This window comes from Lepidothrix coronata, unplaced genomic scaffold (assembly GCF_001604755.1).
Source record: "Lepidothrix coronata isolate B3197 unplaced genomic scaffold, Lepidothrix_coronata-1.0 Scaffold102, whole genome shotgun sequence".
Classification (NCBI taxonomy): Eukaryota; Metazoa; Chordata; class Aves; order Passeriformes; family Pipridae; genus Lepidothrix; species Lepidothrix coronata.
The window spans coordinates 1,582,449-1,604,666 of NW_016690282.1; the positions used below are offsets into that span (position 1 = coordinate 1,582,449).

The 22,218-nt window shown below is 44.1% G+C and overlaps 1 protein-coding gene across 5 annotated transcripts in view; it reads left to right on the top strand.

Annotated features, from left to right (window-relative positions):
* RBFOX2 (RNA binding protein, fox-1 homolog 2) overlaps positions 1-22,218 on the top strand; it is a 173,671-nt gene that overhangs the window by 27,078 nt on the left and 124,375 nt on the right. For all 5 annotated transcript variants that reach the window (XR_001876191.1, XM_017823353.1, XM_017823352.1 and 2 more), the window contains exon 2: positions 8,605-8,655. Coding sequence is in view for 4 of the 5 variants with exons in the window: in XM_017823353.1 (XP_017678842.1) it covers positions 8,605-8,655 (51 nt within the window). In the remaining variant the exon portion in view is untranslated. The remainder of the gene's footprint in view (positions 1-8,604; positions 8,656-22,218) is intronic.

A 22,218-nucleotide genomic window follows, 5' to 3' on the forward strand; every position in this document is an offset into this window, starting at 1 on the left:
TGTGCAAGTTGCCCTTGCAGCAGCACTCGAGGGGTTTTCGTTCCCTTTTATAGATGCCCTTTTGTTCCCCTCTGTTGCAGGGAGAAGAGTTTTCCAGGAGGGGGATGAAGAGGCCAGACTTAATGGTCTTAAGAGTGGATTTATTATTTTTTTTCTATTTTGTGAAGGAAGGACTGGGAGTTGTTTCTCTTTAACTGTTTCCAGATGGTGTTGCTGGAACACAAAGATTTCTAGTGTGTTTGGGATGGTGGCTCTGAGACCTCCAGCCCCCCTCCCCTCCCCAGCGCTTCCTGTGCAGCTCCACAATCCTGCGGGCTTAATCAGAAGCAGTCCTGGCTGCTGAGGCACTCCTGAAGCCTGCCTTTGCTTCACCCTGTGCCCCAAGCCCTGTACTCTCTCCCTCCTCCGGGCTTTTTAGCTCCTTGCCATTACAACTTCAGCCCTTGTGCCTGCCTGCATCACTTCTCTCCTTTCTCTAGCTGGCTGTGGGCACTCACAGAGATGAAACTGCATTTGGCTAGACTGCTCGAGGAAGTTATATCTTTGGGCCAAGGGAAGATGGTTTGTAATGCAAACCTGGGAAAATAATTTCTGCAACTATGTAGGGCAGCTTATGCAATCAGGCCAGTGTGTCCAGGGCACAGAAAATTTCTCTCACACCTATTTGCCTGCGGCACTTGGTATACAGCATGATTTTGTGCCTCTCGCTCTTTTTCGTGCCAATTTCCCTAAGAGCAAGGCAGGTTTAATTTTATATCACAGCTTTTTCACACCCAAGCAACAAATTAGCTTCAGCCTTTTCTTCTGAAGGAAATATGATAACAATAATTTTGTTCTGGGAAGTAGGAGTACTCTTCTTTCCTTTTTAGCCTCTGAGCCTGTGAATATTTGTAAAATCAACCAAGGAGTTTGTGATCAACTGACTTCCCTTCTGAATCTGTGGTCTGTCATCTCCCTTGTCCTGTTCTCTCCGGTATTCTCCATCCTGGTTTTTTAAGCAAACAGAAGCAATGAAGCTAGTTACTAAGGCATAACTCTGTAGCCCTCTTCACCTTGTGAAAACTTGTAGCCATCATGTTTGAGCAAGCCGGATTTTCCTGTGTGAGTATGTTGCCCTGTAATGAGTTTGCTTACAGTGACTTACGTGTGAAATGCTTCCTCAGCCCCATGTAACAATTACGGCATGTGAAGGTGCCCCCAGTGCTGGATTTTAAAGCCTTGTTATGGCCCCTGTCCTATTGCTGTAGAGTAAGAGTATAAATGAAGATGAGCTGCCATTTTAAAATGCTTCTGCTTAGTAAAAGAGGAGGGAAATCAATATTCTGTGCTATTGACTTCTATGCATGCAATGTGTCCTTGTATTTGCTGGATCATAGACGTCACACTGTGCACAGTATTCCCAGGGGCTTTAACTTGCACTGGATCTATTGTTGCCGACATAGGTCATGGACCAGCAGAGTCAGGCTGTATTTCCTTTATGCCTGGAGCAGTATGAGGATGCTGCCATATGTAGTCCAAAAAAAGTATATGTTTTGCACATTTAAATTACACTAAATTAATGAAACTCCACTTCTTTGAGAAGCTGAAAACACCCCTTGGCTGATCTGGAAAATGAAAAACTTAGCTGGAGAAAAGCTGCTTCTGACCTCCAGAGAGCTACTTCCATTATTTGGGGGGGATGGGGGAAAGTCAGGGAGGAGTCAGCATTGTTATAAAGAATCTCTGTAAAATACTTCAGTTTTAGCTGAGAAAGTGCTTTCTGTGTATAAAAGTCCCCCTTCTCTCTACAGCATTAGACATCTGTTCTGTAACTTCATACGGACACTGTCAGCTTAAAGCCTGAGTATGTATTTGTAAACTTGTTGCATCCTGAATCTTTTAACAGATCTGAAGGTTTAAATACCACCTTTCTGTGTGGTTTGGTCAGATGTGTATTTGTCTGTATTCCACTCTGCAGCCTCTGCTGTATCAGTCAGTTATTGTTTCTTTTATATACATAGAGTTTCATGGAAAAGAAGTGCCAGGAGTTTAGAATTGAGGAAATAGGTACTTCAAAATACAGAAAATTGCACTGACATATTTGGGTGGTGTCCCTGGGGCTCTGTTCAATGGGGACACAGCCATCCCAAAGTTGCCTGTTCTGTCTGGCTACCTCGTGGGCTTCCCTAGCTGACTGCTCCAGACTATTCAAACTCTGGTTGGGGCAGGAGGCTATTTTTATTAATCTTACATCACCTTCCTTTCTTGTCTTTACTGTGTCACTGGGCTTCCCGCCCGGGGAGCCTCTGGCAGGCCTGGCCTCCCTCCAGCGGGCTCTGCCGGGGTCCTGCTCCGTAACGATGGCCAAGCAGAAGACCTGCAGTTCCACGGTGGGTTTTGGGCTGCCTGGGGCCGTGGGTACCATGTCCCTGCAGCAGAGCTGAGTGTCCAGCTTTGCAGAACTGAGAGGCCAGTGTGGGCACCTGTGACGGTGACCCCCTTGTGCTGTGGGGCTGGAGTCGGTGAGAGGCTGGAGGTGGGGAGCTACATTCACTGGAGCCCTGTGAGGCACGGGAGACCTGGCAGCACAGGAGCTCTCCTGCCCCATGCATCCAACATCGTACTGGCTTCTGCAGAAAACGTGATATTTTTAGGATACGGGGAAGCCTGGAGTGGGGTGGAGGGGGCCAGGCTGGAGGCTTCTGTCACTGCAGCAACAGGGCCAGAATTCCAGGAAGGAAGAGGAGCCGGATAAGCCTCCATCCTGGCCTCTGCCAGAGTCCAGAGCGAGGAGCCTGTGGGTGCTTCTCTGCTCTCATGGGCACGACCACCGGCATCAGGCCCCCCTCAGCCAGCGCCCTGCACTGGCAGCTGCACCTCTGGTTTTCTGTCCCTCAAGAAGTGGCCTCAGTCATTCAGGCGCGTGTCAGAAGCCAAGGCTGTGCTAGCCAGCATATGTCTCCCCAGCCATCAAGGGCAGCCATGCACAGTGTACTTGGTGTGGTGCCTTTTATCAAAATCTCAAGCTTTTAGTCCCTAAATACGCTTAAAAAAGAAAAAAAAAAAGTGTGTGTAAGGAGTAAAACGTAAGTCCTGTTACCTGCATCCAGAAAATTGTACAGGCTGTTGATGTCAGGGCACTAACAAGGAAGCGGATAAATGGAAGACCTTTACTAGATGACGTCTGCTCATCTGGAAACTGGCCAAAGCCATGAAGCAAGTTTAATTGAAAGTGAAGACAGCTGAAGGGAAGCGTCCCACACTATAGACACAGTTATTGGGATCGCAGAGTGATTAGCAAGAGCTGTATATCAAATTAGGATAAGTATTGAGGGAAAAGGGTAACATTAAGATCCATTTAAAAACTGCTTAGTTCAGTTTTCCATTAATAATTGGTAATTCACCCTCAGATGCTGCTTTCTCCCATTAATTTTATCCAAAACAATTTGGGGTAGGAGACAGCACACACAATTGAGAAGGCAGACTGAACACATCAGATACACTTAGACAAAGAAACGGTTATTTCTTTTTTGTTTATATGCAACAGTTTGTGCAAGTAAGGGTCTGATGAAAAATTGCCCATTTTCTTGGTAACTGATAATAAGATCAAGGCATTTACAGTTTTATTAGTGCTCTGCCACAGTTGAAGTACTAAAAAGCCTTTTTCAAGACAATCCCCCCCTCACCCCGCCTTCCCTCAGCACAGGATTTCTGTCTTTCCTGGTATGCAAGAAGTAAAACAAAAAAGATGGTGAAACCACTGGGCTGTGATGAACAGCACTGGGATTTCTGTCTGGCTCATGAGCTTTACTTTTTCGCAACTGTCACTTGCAGATTAATGGCTTCGTTGCCAGTGTTTCCAGCCTTTTTTTTTTTTTTTCTGTGAACATCTTATTCACTGTGTTCTAGAAAAGTGGCTTCTGTTTGTCTAGTACAAGTCTCTGATAAATGTGTAGCTTGTGCTATCTCATCACATCAAAATCCCATTTTGCTTTTGGAAGGAACAAATAATTTCTTGTTGCCTTTTATTTCATTGCTCTGTGTAGTCTGGGGGTTTCTGACTTTCTGGTGCAGGGACTCTCCCTTGTCACTTCTGTCCAAACCACCAGGCTGCTGCACTCTTGGGGGCAGCCAGAGCAGAGACACATGAATTGCTCTCATGAGTTTTGCTTCTGCTGTTCAGAACCCGGCAGGCTGTTGTGAAACTTGAAAGACCTACATTAACTTCACTTTTCCTGGCATTGTCAGGAAAGCAAGAATGCTGCAGATCCAGGGAAGAGATTGCTTGGGCCTGTTTCTGAGGTTATCTTTGCAACTGAAAGGACTCAATGCTTCAAGTGGAAGCTTGGAATTCATTGTCTTGCTAGGGAAATGTGGATGAACTCACTAAGCTAATGGTTCCCACCCAGCAGAGTTTTAATCTGCAGGCTTTAGGTTTAGTTTGGGTGTAAAGAAACAATTGCTAATCAGGCTTCAGTGATTGTTGCATCTGGCAAAATGGCAAGTTGTGATGAAAAATTAATTTGTTCTGGGGTCAGGTTAGTCAAAGAGGATTATTGCCTCTTTAAGCTAAAAGTTAGTTTTAATTTTGAGCGAAGGGTAAGAGGACCTTTCATTATGTGTTAGAACCGTGACATTTTCTCTAGAGGAATGATTCTACTCCAGACCTTTGTGGCCTTTCATAAGTTAATACCACCTGCAGATCTGATCAGTTCTTACTGGCGTCCTGGTTTATTGATAGTTCCTTACATTTTTAAGATGCGTCTAATTCAGCAACTTTTAAAATTTATCAAGTTAAGAGATGTCAAAATCCCAACGACCTCAAAGCCTGGCTGTTCTGCTAGTGCAGGAGCATCTCCTTTGTGCCTCAGTCATCTGCAAATGGCTGTGCCGTGTTTACCTTTGACCTGAGGCAGTACCTGTGACTTGCAATAGTAAGGGCTGCCACAAACTGCAAGTGCCAATGGAAAAGAACTCGTGTTAGCAAGGCTGGGAAATGAAGGAACAGGAAAAATTTGAAATAAAGGGGCGGGGATTAAAGACCTAGTGAATTTAACTGAGTTGTGACTTTCATCCTGTTAAATCCAACTGGCCTGCACAGAGACTATCACTGGGGTACAGTCGCACATAGGATGTGGTCACACATCCTATGGAAGTGTGGAAGCCCATGTGTGAGATCATTGATACGGTTTGAATAAAATGCCCGTGTGTGTTGTAGAAAGCTGATTTACGGTTTCAGCTTCTGGTTTTATTCTCTCCACTCTAAAGAAAATCTCAAGTACCTGAGAAATGCCTTTCAGTGGTAAACAAAGTAATGAAACATCCCAGTGTCAGTTTGATTTGATTTTGCAGGCTAGTGCTGCCTAACTCAATTTCTTTATGAATGTCTGGTTGCATGTTGGCATCGAAAGAGAATGTAATTGGCAGGAGGGAGCTGCACAGAAGAGATGGAGTTATCTGGGGATTCCCTCTTGCATCAGGCTGCTGCCAGAAGGCAGGGCCCCTTCGTGTTTGTGGGCAAGGTATTTATCTGTGTCAAACCTTCCCTCTCTCTTTTTCACTTCCATTTTGTGAGATTGGTTTTGTGCTTGTGAAGTCAGAGGAGGAGATTGAGCTGTATCCCCAGCCTCTGCTGCCTTAGGTCGCCTACTAGCAGGGGTTTTCTGTCTGGATGTTGCTGGACTGTGCTGTTCCAGTTGCAGGAGTTTAACGCTTTCATTTCTTGCTCTGTTTAATTTTCAACAAAAGCAAACTCCGTATGGAATAATCATGCAGCAGGCCCCAGATTCACCATTAGTGACCTGTAAAATTGGCAGCACTGGAGATTATTGGCAGGAGACGGTTTCCCCAGGCGCTTCCTGCCTTCTCTTGGAGAGTTAAGTTCAATTAGAGCAATGATACGCACAGCAGGGATTTTGCAAAGAGTCCAGTACTTGATGGTAGCATTGCTGTATGAAAGACGAAGAGATATCTTTGGCCTTTTTGTGACCTTAATGCTCCAGCTGCTGCCCTCTTTCTAACCTCTGCTGTCTCCAAACTCTTGCTTTCCTAATGTAACCCTCTTTCACCTCTTCTTTTACCTTCTGATGCAACCATATCTCTCAGACATTTTTAGTCTGCAATTTGTGGGGTTTGTTTTCCAAAAAGCAAAGTAGAGATTGTGAATGTGGGGGTTTTTTTTCCTCCATTTGATTTTTCTTGTTTCTTTCTGACTTCTCATGTATGGTGGACTGCTCTGAGATCTCTGTAACCATCTTTCTTTTCCTTTTCACACTCTTCTGATTTACTTCTACTTATGAAACTCTTCTGTTTATAGATGTGGTTTCTTTGCATCCAGATTCTTTGACTTCAGGAAATCGCATGAAGTTCAGTGTTGTTTCTTTTCTGCCAAAGCCTCGTGGTGACAGTGGCTTTTATTAGTCCTCAATGTGAAGAACATCATCCTCAAAATAATGATTTCTTTTTTCCCTTTTTTCATTATAACTTTCAACTTGCATTCACTGCCCATGTCTTTAGTACCCGTAAGGGCAACTTGTCCATTAGTGCATCATTGTCTGTGTGGAAATCTTTCTGTTTTACAAGGTGTTGAGAGACTGGCACATGAGCATGTCTGAGGTACTGACCTTGTAGGTGTGTGTACAAGTATTGTTAAAAGCATACCTGGAGTAGTCTTTCAGGAGAAGACCATCTCTCTTGATACATTTTGTTGTTTGGATATTTATGACACTTGGACAAAAGTTGGTAAACTATATTTTGTCGGAGAAACAATCACAGTGCTTCTTAGGTGTACTTATATTGGGGGAGCAAAGAACTAACCGTGCGTGGTGTTGCTTATTCTTTAATTAAGTTCTTAGTTAAAGCCCAAAAGCTTTGAGTGGTGCTATAGTTGACAGTCACCACTTGCTTTGTCCAACTTCTGTGTCTTTCCTTCTGTTTCTGAATTATTTGCGGAGTTTTGTGTTTAACCTGCTTGCTGGCTATTGGTATTTGAGAGGAATGTACTCTCAGGGTGGTCAGCCTAATTAATTACTGTTAATCCCCAAAAATGAGCTGCCAGAAGTTTTGTTGTCCTTGAAGCTCTCATACTGTGCATGCTACTGTAGCTTTAGCATGAGAGCATGAGGAGAGGCTGGATGTTTCCTGGCAAGTTTCCATGGAGAATCCCCTGGGCAGGCCTGAGGTAAAGAGGAAGAGAGGGAGGATGGATACAAACTTAAAATAGCAATGCTAGTTCCTGCATTGAAATATTAGCACCTTGCTTTTCACCAGAGGTTGTGTTAAAGTGTTTTGTGTAAACTGTGAAATTGTGCCAGTGGCCACATGCCCCGTGTAGGGCAGTACACCTCTCTCTGGTAGGAGCTGGCCTGTTTCACTCGAATGTCCCCACACAAAACCCAAAACATCTCAACAAAATCTTTCTGACAGCGATTGTACATCTCAGTCAGCTTCATGCCCAGAATGTATTTGCTTTGGACAATTTGAGGTTGTTTCGCTGTGTTTTGTCAGGGTCTTCCCCTTGGGCCTCTGTCTCTCAACCTTCCCTTCCCCAAGAGCTGCTGGAGAAAGTGCAGGACTGACTTAGGAGTTCCTCCTCACAAGTCCTAACAGGAGATAGGAACAGACTTAAAAAGTGATTATGGAGGGTGGCTGTTTCCTTTCCTTCTCCTCTTAGTGTTCTGCTGGGAGTTGCTTTAGAACACACAGGGGTACCAGGGTGGAATTTATATAGGCTTTGTCTAGTTTAATTTATCCTCCACCTCGAGAGAAAGATGCACGCCTGGGGCATGTGTGAGTGCCCTTTCCCCATTCCACATAGGATGTGTTGGAGGGAGAGTAACCGAAAATAAATTAAGAAACAGAAATACACGTTTAGGAAGTATCATGAAGTATGTTTATCTTAATCCTCACTGCACTGCTAAAATAGTGACTAGTCTGGGAATTTCATGGAGAAATTCCAGAAGTGTTGGAGGTTCATATATTTCCCGCAGAGCAGAGTGATGGAGCTGCCAATATCACAAAATGTGAAGGCTCAGAGTCCCTTCTGGGTTGAAGAAATAAAGCCTAGAGGATTGATTTCCTGTTGGGAGTGCTGAGGTATTGCACAGGCTTACCAGGGTGCTTGAAGTTACACTGACTGCTTTTTAAGTTCATGTTAAACTATGAGTATAGTTTTGAAGAGGACAAAAATGACACTTTTACGTCTAATGTTTAGGGAAGCATTTCTTCAAGACTAGGCGAGGTGGGCGATAACTTCTGTAGTTTTGTGTTTAGTTTTGTTCAGTTTTCATGAGGGTAAATGTGTTTGCACTGAAAAATTCTTCAGAAAATGACAAAAATTATACACAACTGATATTACAGAGGGTAAGGTAGGATTAGTTTATGCTTATTTTATGGCCTTGATTTTTTTTTTTATTTTTTTTTCCTGCACAATTTGGCATACGCAGTTGAAAATAAATTTTAGGTGTATTGGCTTACCTGGAAAAAAGAAAGTTGGCAGAATACTTTAGCTCATTCTTCTCCCATTTCATGCAGGTTCTTGTCTTTGGCCGAGTTAACACAGACATTTATTTACTTGCTTTCTATTCCTTGTAACCCCTACATTCACTCTGTTTTCTTGTCTTGCAGAACGAGCCTCTGACTTCAGGTTATCATGGATATCCAGCAAGAGACAATCAAGTAAGTGTCTGATTGCAGTAAATGTGTGTGTACATACGTCTCTGTACACTTACGAATGTTTTGTCCGACAGCTTCCTGGCTGTCGTGTTATGGAGCGGAAATAGTTTTGTTCTGTTGTGGAATGTTTCTGGAGACATATGTGATAAATTGAATGGGTTTCTTTGGCCTCCAACAGTATGTGGCAAGGTGCCTGATAAGTGGTTAAATATCATCCACATTACCAACAGTTCAGGAAATTCTTTATCCTTAAAAACGTCAAAACTTAGAATCTCTGTCCTAAGCTCCCATTTTATCTCCTCAGTGTTAATGAATGTAGATGTTCAGTGCCAGTGCATGCTTGGCCCTGTTTTATACTTATTGCTGTAATTCTGGCATCTGGGAAGCAAAACAACACTGAGTTTTTGTAAGGGTCTGCTTTGCTGGTGGAGTAGGGAATGACATGTCCTGTTGGGTTGTTTCTAGTATCTGTAAACTTGTCTTGCCTTCCTTTCAAGTCCTGCAGGGCCCCTGCCCCTTGCTCTTATTCAGAATGTTCTCCTTCTACAGCAGTAAAAATGACACTGTTCAGTGCACTGCATCTGTAAGCATTCTCTTGGCTCCTGACAGAAGACAGAGAAATCTCAGTTGATGAATTTGCGCGACGGAAGGAGGAGATGCTTTGGAACAAATGAAATTTAATGGTTGTGAGATACAACTGTCACACATTAAATCTCCCTTCTTAGAATGAAGTTTTTTCCAGTGCTCTGCAGCGCTACTGCAAAGCAGAGTATGAACCAGTGTAGCAGGAAATTAATATGCACGGAAAATCAATAATGCAGCACATTTCAGTAATGAGCAAATAACAAAACCAAAATCAAATTCTTTAATACTCTCAGGTACTGCTATATAAAGAAAGTGATTTTCATCATCTCTTGATGAGGTCTGGGTATATGTAACAACAGCTTAATGGGAGATGTTTTTATGGAGGAAGTGCAGCATAGTGCAGCCTCAGCAACTGAAGAGCTCCAAGCTTTGGTGCCTGGTACGTGTGCGTGAGTTCCCATGTAGGAGGAAATTGTTCAGAATGTCTGCTGGGATTTATTAAACTGCTAACCAGCACAAATAAATACTACGCACGGGGATGCTGGGAGAGTTGTGTTCCTACTCTGTCCAGGCTAAGTAAGGTAAACTAGATTGAGAGGCAGAGCCAGCCTCAGATCCTTAAAGTGGTTCGTATTTGCTTTTGGCTTTCCCAGTCTGGTGGCACCCTCTGCACCCTGTTTTGTGCTTCATTTTACCTACCCATTTAGGGATGTTCTGTTTTGGTATGTACCAGTATGTCCCACTTCACAGATTTCCTCCTTCTTGTCCTGTAAGAACTCTTCTGATTTGAAAGTCCAGAACTGCTGTTACTGGCAGGTCACCAGATCAGCAGAGATGGGCACAGAAAGCTGTACAACAGCCAGGGCGTGAAATGAGAATTACAGCCTGGGCAGCCGTGGAGGGCTCTGTATGGGTGAACACAGGGAATAATGAATGTTAGCAAGTATGTGTATTTAAGATGGCAGGTAGATGGAATTTTCTTGGAGGACAAACAGCTTTAGTTTAACTTGTGTGTTTTCATTTAGCAAATACTTGTAAAAATATTTTTGGCTGGTTTGTTGTTGTTGGGTTTTTTGTTTGTTTTGTTTTTTTCTTCCTACTCTTGACAACATTTTGATCTGTGGTAAGTGTTTGTCCTTCTGTCTTGCTTGTGTCCCTGAAGCAGCTTAAATTCAGATCTGATTTTCACTAATGAGGTTTCAAGGCTTTTAGCTAATCTGATTGGGAGCCTCTAACTTGATAGCAGCAGAAAAAGAAGTCTTCCGTTGCCACAGGCTGGGGATGGTGTGGGAGAGTCAGGAATGGCTGATCCATCACCTGCCTTTTTGCACTGGGAAAGGAGGAAGTGGTGTGGGAATATGTGTAGGGATCCTCACCCTGTAACAGAGCAATTATGAGATGCAGGAGCAATTGTGTTGGATTTGAGCTGGTGAGGGTAAGTCAGTGTGTCTTGCTGTTTCCCATTGCAGTTCTTTATTGTAAATACTTGGACTGTGCTTTTTTCCAGAGTGTTTTCTTAAGGAGAAGTAGCAAAGCAGAGCTTATTTTTAGGGCTTTTCATCCGGTGACCACAGTAGTCCTGGCAGAAATTCTGTGGATGTAACTTGCCCTTTCTTTACTTTATGTAGCATCTTACTCCTTCCCTTGTTTGAATGTCCTTTTCGTTCCTTCAGGCTCTAAATGCCGTTAATTGCTGTCTGCAAACCTTTCACTATGCTGTTTTTACACCCCCTAGTGGTTAAATCATACCCAGATGGTTCCAGGTTACTGTGGATTTTCTTCCCGCCAATGGAAATGTGTGATTGGTTTGAGTCCTTGCTTTGGCCATTTGGGAATGCTTAGCTCTCCAGTACGGAGTTTTTTTGTATCTTCTCCTAAGTATTTAAGCTTTCTCTTGTCATCATGCATGGGCAGCAGCACTGAAGCATATGAGATGGGGTTCATATTGAGGCTGTTTCTCTCATAATTCTGGTGTTATGTGATTGCTTTATGATAAACCCAAAGCTTTGGGTTGTTGCACAGCCTTCTTGTTCCTCACCTGCCCTGCCAAAGCACTGGCTTACTGGACTTTTGTGGTGATAGGCCCTGGGGAGCATGTGTGCTAAATCATTATTGTGTAAGTTTGCCTAAACAGAGGCTTTCTGTTGCTGAAGCGTTGCATTACTGGTTCTGTCTCGCAGCCGTGTCAGGATCTGGAGAGCCCTCTGGGACTGTTCTCAAGAATTCAAGGTTTGCCCTGGGGATGTCTAATGCATGTTGAGAATGGGAGATGCCCTTCCTTCTCCCCAGAACTAGGCTGATGGTAGGGACAAAGCCCTCTGTAAAGGGAAAATAAGGGAAGTGCTAGTGTAACATTGCTAACTGAGATGAGAACCAAGTGTTTTGGTGAGGAGAGCTTATTCTCTGGGGACTGTTCAGTTCTTCATCTCTCTGTTGGTTCTGCCAGCAAAGTGGTATTTCTTTTTTTGTAATGCGAGTGCCTGCCTAAAATGCAGTGAACCAAGACTTCCTTGCTTCATTTCCCAGGCTGTGACAAACAGCTCTGAGGTACCGTGAGTTGGTCTCAATACGGAAAATGACTGGTACAGCTATCCTGATATACTTTTACATACAGACAAACTCATCAAGTGTACATCCGCTGCTTCCAAAAAGCTATTCCACGCTGACTGTGCCAGCTCATTTTGTATATAGCCAAGACCTATGTTGTATTGCTCTAGTGCTTTTTATGTCCAACTGTATTAGACATGATATCTGAGATTTGTTAGAGTGATGAATACTGGCACTTATGTGGCAGAATTTGGCTGCTGCACAGAATAATTTTGTTCCCCAACAGGAAGCAAAATGAGCAAGAACACCTTGTTTAGCTGCCACTGAAGGGAAGAGAGGAGGAGAGAGAGTTTATGGAAGCAGGAGGTAATTGCATACATTAGAACTGGGTCAGGATGTTAGAGCTATTATACCTCTTCTGTTATGGAAAGTGATCCTCAGCTATCACAACCGGTTAGGATATTGGTTTGAAGCCTCTTTTAAAAGCTTGTACTTCTGAGTACAATTCTTAAATCAAACTGGGCCACTGGCTTGGTGCTAATGTGGTGGAAACATCGTTACCTATCACAAGTGACACTTCCTTCAACAGCTTAATTTCAGTGACTGGTTTTCCATCTGAGCACTCACCAAGTCTGACCTGTTGTTCTCGTGTGTGTAGATGAGACTGCAGCCCAAAGTAGTGTGGGTGCCCATGGCAACTGCTAGGAACAGCTTTATCAGTATCCCCTCGGTTTGAGTTCAAGCTTAAGGTGAAATGCTGTTAAATCCTCTCCAATTGTCAGGCTGTTCCCCTGGGTCTTTACTCACTTGCTGCTTTGGGATATCTGTTGGGGCATCATAGGCTGCAGGAGGATGCATGTGCTCACTTCCCTGGGGCTGCAAGCTGGTCTGGGGGAGCTGAACTGCAGTGGTGGCAGTCTGTGAGAACAGGAAGCCTCTCCTGTTGCTTTTTTCCCCCTGTTTGTTTTCTTTGCCCAGTCCCTCCAGATGCGGGGAGTTTGGCAAGGAAGCCCTTCATCCTGAGATGTGAAGGGGGTGTGTGAGCTCCCATAGGGAGGCAGGACAGCAGGTCACCAGACTTCCGTTGGAGCTGGATGCACAGAGGCACTGCTGCTCCCATTGGTGGTCTCTGCAGCAAGCAGCAGGGATCTCGGCACAGAGTTCAGAGGGGGAAGCCTCTGTCCTTGCTCATCTCTGGAGTCTGAGACCCCTTCACCTGTCTTCCTCTTCTCTGTCCTGTGGATGAAGTGTGAATTGGGATATTGTCACAACTTGATTAGTAGCTGAGAGGTTCAGCATGGATTAGGATACCTACAAAAAATTCTCTTGGTTTCGTATCGCCAGACTGACATGCTCTTACCATGAAGCAGACATGCTCCCTCCAGGAGGGACCCAGAGGAAAATGGTTTGGGCACTTGTTGTTTTTACTTGTACCATGATAACACCAGCCATGGTCCCTCCTATTTGTGGAACAAAGACTTCCTGTCTCAAGAGTTTAAATCTAAGTAGTGTTCCTGACAAGTGTTTTGGTCTTTAATTTGTTTTCCTGCTTGTCACTATGAAAATCCCTCTAGTATGTACCTTAACTGGCTCGTTAGCCCCTGAGATGGTGGCAGTGGAAGTGTTAAGTTATTCAGGACCTATAAAGGAGGGTGATTTGTGGATTTTTGGTATGTTTGTTACTTATACTCTTAGTTCGAAGAGTGTATTTGACAAAAAATTTTAAACTGGGGGACAGACAGAGGTTCTAGAGAGGCTTAAATAAAATTTTGACACCTTACTCCTCGAGTAAATAGCCAGGACAGAGATCAGGAAGCGTGTGAGGTCCTCTGTAAAATGAGGAAGACCAGGCTTGGTGTTCCTAGTGCTTTTGAGGAGTGCCTCTTTGCTTGAAAGCAATCAAACCAAAATTTGTGATGGGACCATACCAGTGATGGTCTAAACATCTTCCTTATGTTCAAAATGAGGTGAATTAGGGTAAGGTTGCCAAATCTGCTGTGTCCTGGCTCCTACAGCCTCTCTTCAGGCAAGCAATGAAATGTTTTCACACTGTACTAGACAGGATATTCTATTCTAGAAGGGATATTCTATTACTGACCTAACTGCAGCGTCCCATAGAAAATAACAAGCTTCATTTCAGAGAATGTGGTCTGGGCAAAAATGTCCAACTTGTTCAGGAGATGAGAAGCATCTGCGAGGCAGCTGCACACAGAGGGGTTCAAAGGTGTGTAGTGGGGTAACTACTGGGGGTGGTACTGCTTCACTAAGCTGTGAAAAGTGTGTGAGAGTTCAGATGTGCTTATGGAAAGCCATTTAACACTGCAGAAGAGGAGGAGCTTGAGAGATCCTCTACTGGATTGCATCCCACACTACTTAGAACTCTCAGCACATTCAAAGGTAAGAAAGTGTTGATAGAGTGGAAGAGAGTTAAGTTAAAGCAATGTAAATTGTGACATCTTGAGAAGGAAAATAGAGAACAGAATGTACAGATTGAAGTTGAAATAATTAAGGATGAATTGGAAGAGGACAGGTAAGATCCACTGAGACTAATCTAGTGATACGTCTTCTCTAGATCCAGAACCATCTTGGCCAGACACTTGGTTGATCACTTGAAGCACAAAGAAGTGGTTCCTTGTTTTCTCAAGGCCAAACTATATCCAGAAGAAGCTACAGGAAGATACAGCAAGTAGGATTAGAAAAAAATTGTAAAACATATACCACTAAGTAACTTAACTTGATATAAACCTGGTTTCTGAAATTTCCCTCTGAACCAAGTCTCTCTGCTTATATTGGCCACATTCCCCTAAATCTCTCCTTTCCTTTATTTAGCTGATTTCCTAGCATCAAAATCCATAAATAATACGGGAAACATGATGTCTTGCAGTTGACACAAGTCTTGCAAACAGATCACTCTGGCTGTATATGTATTCTTCTTTTCCCTCATGTCTGCTGCCTTCGTAGCCTTCAAGGTGGGGGATCCTTTCCTTACAGAACCCTGAATACCTTCCATAAATAATCCAGCATCCATACCGATGTATGCCTGTCTCCTAATCAATAACAAGAGAGAGTAAGTAACCATGTGGAGAAAAGTTGTATGAGGAGAGGTAGTTAAGGAGTATATCTAATTCAGATACATGGGAAGACTTCCTGACAGTAAGCTCCTTAAGTCCTATAAACAGCTTCTCAAGGGAAGTAACAAATACCTTGCTGATGAATAGTCCGGCCAAAGCTCTGGGGTTATAAGGCGTTGGCAGGAAATGGGCTGGATGATGTAATACGAATTCCTTTCATGTTTGAGTCCTCTGATTCAAGCAATTTCTCATCTCTGCTTGGGGTTAAAGAGGAGATGTGAGTCATCCTTTGAAAGGACCAGGACTCCACGTTTTCTCATGTGATGTGAGCACTGGAGTGTTACCCAGTGTCTGCAAGAGTCTTGGAGACTCCTAAGACCCTCAGTTCCTTTGGCAAGAGGGACAGTATCTTGTTTAGATTTTTCCTGCTGAATGATTATGTTAGAGTGTGGCGCATGTTAGAAGTAGTCTGCAAAAGGATCAGTTGGAGGACCAAAACCAAATGGTGCAGAGAAAACAGCCTGTTGATGGATATGATATCCTATTGAGGGTATGAAAGCAGCTATTCTGGGTCAGACAGAAGGTCTCTGCCTTCCAGTATTCTGGCTTTGACAGTGTCTAATAGCAAGTACTTAAAGCAGAGGGAGCACCGCCAAGATTCAGTGATACTTCCCCTCCTCTGTGCTCTTCAAGCAATCCTGTGGCTTTGGGATTTCTTGGCCATAGATTTTTATTCTTTTTTTTTTCAAGTCACCTGTGATAGATTTTTTCTTTATTGAATTTGTCTAAATGGTTTCTGAGCCTGTCTAAATCTTTGGCGTCCACAACATCCTGTGGCAACAAGTCCCTGCTTTAGGTATGTTTTATGGGGAAAAAGTTCTTCTGTGCAGCTCTTAACTTGAAACCGAAGTGCTTTTGAAGCTCTGGGTGAGGGGGGCTTGGGATCCTCAGCTTGCACAGCTGCACTGTCACCGCATGAGTGCGGGTTTTCTTCCTGGAAAGGGTTTTCTTTCTTGGAAGAAAAACCCACAAAACCAAAACAAACGAAATCACAGAAGAAAATTTAAGCAGCTTATGTGAACTTTGTATATATTTTTTTTCCGAATAATACCTGCGCAGCTGTTGTTTCTAGGTACCCATAAGCGCCCCAGCGCGTTGCCGGTGGACAGCCCGGGCTCTTGGAGCCTCGTCTGCGGCCTCCGCGCCCTGCCCTGCCCTGCCGTGTAAGCGGGAGGGCCCCGGGAGGTGCGGGGGGCGAGTGCGGGTGCGCGGGGCAGCCCTGCGGGCCGGGGCGGCGCTGGCGCTGGGCTGCCGGGAGAGGGCAGCCGGCGCACGGCCAGCGCTCCCCGCCCCGCCCGCCCGCAGAGCCGCGTCCCGCTGCCGCCGGGGCTGCCCTGGCGCAGCCCCTCCCGCCGGGCGGTAGGGCGAGAAGGGCTGAAGCAGCAGGGAGAGAGGGGAGAGGTGGTTCGGCCTCTTGGCGTCCCGCGAGCGTTTTGGGGGTGACTCCTCATGTGTTCTGGACGAGGGAAGTTTTGTTCAGAGGGATGGGGAGAGGATGGGTCACTGCCTGAACCCAGCACGGGCAGCATCCAGGGAGGGCACAGATAGCCCCTCCACGGGACCTGTGTTGACATTTCGTTCTTTCGAGAGTCATGGTGGAAAAGGTTTCCATTATGCAAGTCTTTAATCTATTCCAAAATGTCTCAGGGTGAGGAGAGGAGACACACAGGAAGGATGTTTGAGAAGGAGTGCTCCTAATAGAGCTGCTTTTAGAGGGGAGCCTGAGCAGGCCATCTCTAGGCTTTCCTGGCTTGGGCAGGCTCCTGGCCCGAGCTGGTTTGATCCAGAGGCACGGTGCTGCACGGCATTGCTGCTGCTCAGAGGGCACCGCAGGATGGTCTCCTTCGAGCCCACAGAGGCTGTGCTGGAGTGGTGGGTTTTCTCCAGTGTATATTCCGCACATCATGAAATCTCACAGCTTTCAAGCGAATGGAGTGTGTGTGTGTGTGTGCACGCGCACATGTGTATGTGTGAATAAATATTATTCTCCCATCCTAATTTTTTTTTAAAAGGAGGCTAGAAATGCCAAGAAATTCAACTGGTCAGTGTAGATACAGAACCTGGGAAGATGCTGAAAAACATCAGATGCTTATGGTCAGATCCTTTACTAAAGGAAATTAAGGCAACAACAGACATACACTGCTAATTTTTAAGGGCCAATCATGTCAGATCAATTTAGTTTTTTCCTTTGACATGGCAGCAGGCCTGGCAGATGGAGAAAGCTACTGGCTTTGGACCCCGTCCCACATGACCTTTACATAAACTAGGCAAATGAAAGGTGAAATTAAGAAGGGGCTGAGTGCCTCATTGGAAAACCGTATGTGGAGCAATTATATCATGCTTGTCTCTGCGTGTGTGATCTGGAGTCTTAACATGGTCTGGCCTGGCTGCTCTGCTGTTCTGTACTGCTCATCAAACATCACATAAAACAGTGACTGAATATGTGTATGTGCAAGGGCTGGTAGCCTTTGGAAGGTAGGATTAGACGTCAGAAAGATCACAGTGAATTGCAGAAATGGCCTGAAATCCAACAATGTGAAATTAAACAAAACCGAGCTGTATTAACAAAAGGAACTGTATATGCAGTATAAAATGGAGACTTTACTGGCTAACAAGGAATATCCAAGGAAAGATCTGGGTTAATAAAAAATAACAGACTGATTATTTGGTGCTGTTTTTTGTGATCCTAAAAACCTGGAATGCATTTCCAGGTGTGTCACATAACTGCAGAAGGTAGTTATTGTTTACAGCTTGGTACAGAAAGGGGAGCACTGTACCTACTTTTAGCACTTCAGGAAATACAAAGGCAGAATCTGAAAATAGTCCAGGGAAGAACAAGAAACAGAGGCTCAGAGAGCTGACACGGGAGGAAAACACCAAGCTTGTTCTCCTTTTAAAAAAGAAAGTAGAAAGTATGGAGGATGGGGGTTGATTATTTATTATGTCCATTGAAGACAGCTAAATTTGCATCAAGGATGGCTTAAATTAGATATTATGGGGTAAACCAACATTTTCTGATTCAATGTAGTGAAGCAGTGGAACGGTAATTTAGGGGACCAGAGTTCCAGTTTCTAGGAGTCTGTAATAACAAGTTAGGCAATTCCTGATGGATGTTTGTCTAAACATGCTCTGTGCTGTCTCTGAGCATGGAGGACCTCTTGTCTCCCCTGCCCTGTATTTGTGTTGTTTTGTGACAGTCAAAAGCCAGTTGTTACCATCTACATTGTTCCACAGCCATATGACTGCTGTTGTCTTGGGCCTTTCTCTCTCTTTTTTTTTTTTTTTTGTGGTGTGTCTAAATTGTAAGATAGGATGCTCTTCTGCTCCTTTATGATCTTAAAAGCGACAGAGTTCCTTTTTTTGTGACAGCTGCCTCAGCTCTGTTTTTTCCTGAGCTTGCTTATTACTCAAAGGGTGCAGGGTATTCAGCATCTCTGAGTCAGTCCTTCCCTCTGTCTCACAGTAATAATATATATCATGTATGAACCTTGGAGTTGTTTGGTGTCTTGATTTCCCTTTAAGCTCTCTGGTCAGATCTCCATTATGAATGTGTTTCCAGGAAAGATTATTATTATTATTTTTTTTTTAATTATCATAAACAACCCCCTCCTTTTTACCCTACCTGCAACTCGCCCTGCACGAAGAAAGGACTGAGAGAGTTCGGGAGGAGCGTTTCCTCAGTCTGGGCACGGAGAGTGCTTCCCTGTGGCTGAGATCTGCTGTGGGAGGGCAGCCCGTGTGCCTTACCCCGAGTGCAGCAACCGCTTCCCCGCCCCGCTCAGTCCGGCTGCTTCAGCAGGACCCCGAGTAAATGAACGGGATCGCTTTCTGTTCTGCTGACATCTCCTGCATGGTGAGTGAGCAGCTCTGCATTGGCTGGGCAAGGATGCTGTGTGCAAGCAGACTACCTCAGTGAGCTACGCAGATGCTCCCGAGAATAGCTGGTGGATGGAAGATGGTTTCATTCGTCTTAGTATTAAGGGAGAGGTATTTCCAAGAGTAGCATAATGCTGCTCGGAGCAGGCATTTGCCAGATGGTTTCAGCTCCCCTGAGGCTTTGGGATGTGAAAGGGAAAGGGCCAGGAACACACTTCTGATTCATTCCATTAGTAGATTAATCGGCACTGTCCTGGCTTAATAAGTCTCTTAGATTTCCCAGTGGAAATGGCACATGTAATTCTGCCCAGGTCATGCTCTGCACACCTGTGTTGAAGCTTTCACAGTAAGATGCTGTGCTGCTGCAGGCAACATCTGCAAAACAACACTGGGGAGCAGGGGAGCAGGATTTTTTGATGGTGGGAGACAGGAGAAAATTTTTTTAGTAAGTACTGTTAAACAATGCTTATGGGAGCAAGATGGGTTGTGAGAGCATGCTTGAATTCTTCTGCCTTTTGGGGGGAGATGTATTTAAAAATTTTTGCAGTGGTAATTTGATGTTATGAGTCTTTTTCCACCCCCCTCCATTCTGTATTAATTGCCAGCTAGATTGCATTTTCCAGGAAGTCTGTGATTAGAGGACAAGGATGCTCTTCCTGATAAAGGTCAGAGGCTGCTGTCTCCAGAGGCTGCTGCTAAAATCATGAGCACTATCTCACTGATTTTAACTGAAAACCGGAGCAGATGCTGTGCTGCTATTTACTTGGGGGGGCAGTCCCCCACAACCTGTCTCTTCCCGCCTCTGTCTCCAAAGGCCAACCAATTGTTGGGGAGTGGATTTAGTTGCTGCTGCCCCACAAAGGAGAATGTTTGTAGCAGGTTTGTAGCTGGTGGCAGTTTTAGCAGCAATCTGCATTTTTAACTCTTTTGGTGCCTGTGGATTTTGATGAGCTGCACTCTGATGTCACAGCAGGACCAAACTGACTTGCTGCCAGGCCTAATAAAGGTTTAGCAGTAGGATTGTATCTAATGAGACCCACTGAAATTCCTTTGCAGCTGGATTTTGTTGAGGAGAGACTTCAGGTACTGCCAGCAAACTCATCGTTGCCTTTTCTGGTCCCTTGTTCCTGCTACACCTGGGCTATCCTTTCTTACAGGTCAGGAGGACAGCAGTGGCTAACACTGGCAACAGTTTGATCGTCATCTATATTTCTGGGGCACCTGTCACCCTGGCTCCTTGCCATGGTCTCCCTAAGCTAAAACAGTGCTGCTCATTTCCAAGTGCTTCTGGAACATCTTGTTTTCCAGCCATTTATGGCAGCTAGCTCTGATCCTTTGCAGGGTCTGGAGAAAGACTGACAGGGGCCAAAGAAATAAATGTCATGAGACTCCGGAGCTTTCTGTTGAAAGCTGAGATAGAGATATTTTACATCCCGTGGTATATGTAGCTAGATTTAGGCTCTTTGGTATTTCCAGTAGAATGGCATTTCAGAACTGGGAGCTGAACTCTGACAGCAGTGTTGTCCCCAGTTGCTGCCAACTTCACCCCGGACAGAGAACTGCTGTTTTTCTTGAGCAGCTGCTGCTGTGGAGAAGAGTATGGGAAAAGTGATCGTCTCTGAATTAATTTGAAATATACTGACACAATAGACAGATAGAGCCAGCCATCTGAATTTCACTCAAGAATTAATCTAATCACTGTGTAATATGTTCTTACTGGTCTATGCTACCTAAAGGGCAAACTTAACTACATTAGGCACAATTTGGAGCACTTGATTTCCTTCAGACTTAGAATCTGGATACAGCTGACTATCCATGTACGTATTTCGAGGTTTCTGGGCGTCTCTAATCCAGTTTGTAGTGACATTAGCATTAGATAACCATAGCAAGGCCTTTATCTGAAAGGAAACGTGCATTCTTCAGGTCACACAAGGATGAAAAAAGATTGTTCTGGTTACTGTTGCTTTCTGGAAATTTGGGAACAGGGAGGAATTTAATATATTATTGTTGCTTTGTTATCTGAATGAGTAGCTTCTCTAGCAGTTACAATAGCTGTCAGACAGTATGGCTACACTTCAGAGCTGAAATTTGGATTAGAATAAGATGAGAATGTATTGCATAGGACCTGGGACACCATAAATGCACATGTTGACTAGCCATAATTAATTCAAACCATTCATCTCATCTAAACTCAGTGTGAGTGAGTTGCTACTCATTCAGTGTGTCTGTCTTAGAAAGGGATTGGAAGAGTAAGAAAGTTGCAATCAATCTCTAATGGAAGAGTCTAATTTTCCCAGGATTTGATCAGAAAATGCAATGGAATGGAATTTACAGTACTGTTTGGTTGGTTGTTTTTGGTTGGTTGGTTGGTTTGTTTTGTTTGGTTTGGTTTTGGGGGTTTGTTTCTTTTTTTTATTCGTAGTTGGATGTCGGGGAAAGAAGCCTTAATGTGACCTCAGCTGAAGGTGTTTGAAGTTCACAGTATGTGACCCCACACAGACTGCAGTGATGTTGAAGACCGGATCTATAGCTGCTCTGCTTCTGTGAGAGCCAAAATCCTCCTGATTCAAGTTAATCAGCTGACACAAGTGCCAATTTGTTGGAACATCCCATGTTGCAAACTCTGTGTGTTTTTATTACTTGCTGCATGTGAGATCTGCAGAATGGTAAAATGGCCTGTTAAAAGATACAGGTAGGTATCTATCCATATGCCTTCTTGGAAGTCCCATATTAAATATATACACTAAAAAGACTTTGAAGAATGGTTTCTCTTTTGCTTATAAAGCAGGAGAACAGTAGTGCAGTTAGTCTTTACATACACACACTTTTCTAAATTGTCTTATGCTCATAATTCCCCGAGGGACCAGTCAGATGGAGTGAGCTGTTCACTGCAGCCATGAGAGTAATCCAGCTGGATGGTGGTGGTGCAGGTATGGTTAAGGACTGCTTTGCTCTGAATGAGATCAGAAGCAGAATTGCTTTTCTGACAACTGACCTTTGCTGATCGTTTTGGGATATTGTATTCTATAACTAAAATTTTCCAGTAGCATTTCTGTCATCTAGAAATCTTCCTCTGTTTTATATCTATTTATACTTCTTGTCTTCTGCTTTATTAATGCCTTTTACATTTGAACAGTCTGCCTTTCCTTTGTGTGGTTTGACAACTGCCAATACCCCTGTTTGAAATATTTTGCTTTTAGTTCTGTTAATGGAGATTTTGCCTGGGATTTCTTACTACCATTATGTAATGGAAGTATCTGCAGTCCCTGACACGTGTGTTTGGTCTCTTTCCACCCACCCATAGTTATCTCAGGTTGATGCTGTGTTCCACCAAAGTCTTTTAGCAGTTTAGTTTTGTTGTTCCTCAGGAGATGTCATTCAGTGTTTATTGGTGCTACTCCTTCATTAGCTGCAGTCATTCCGTTCT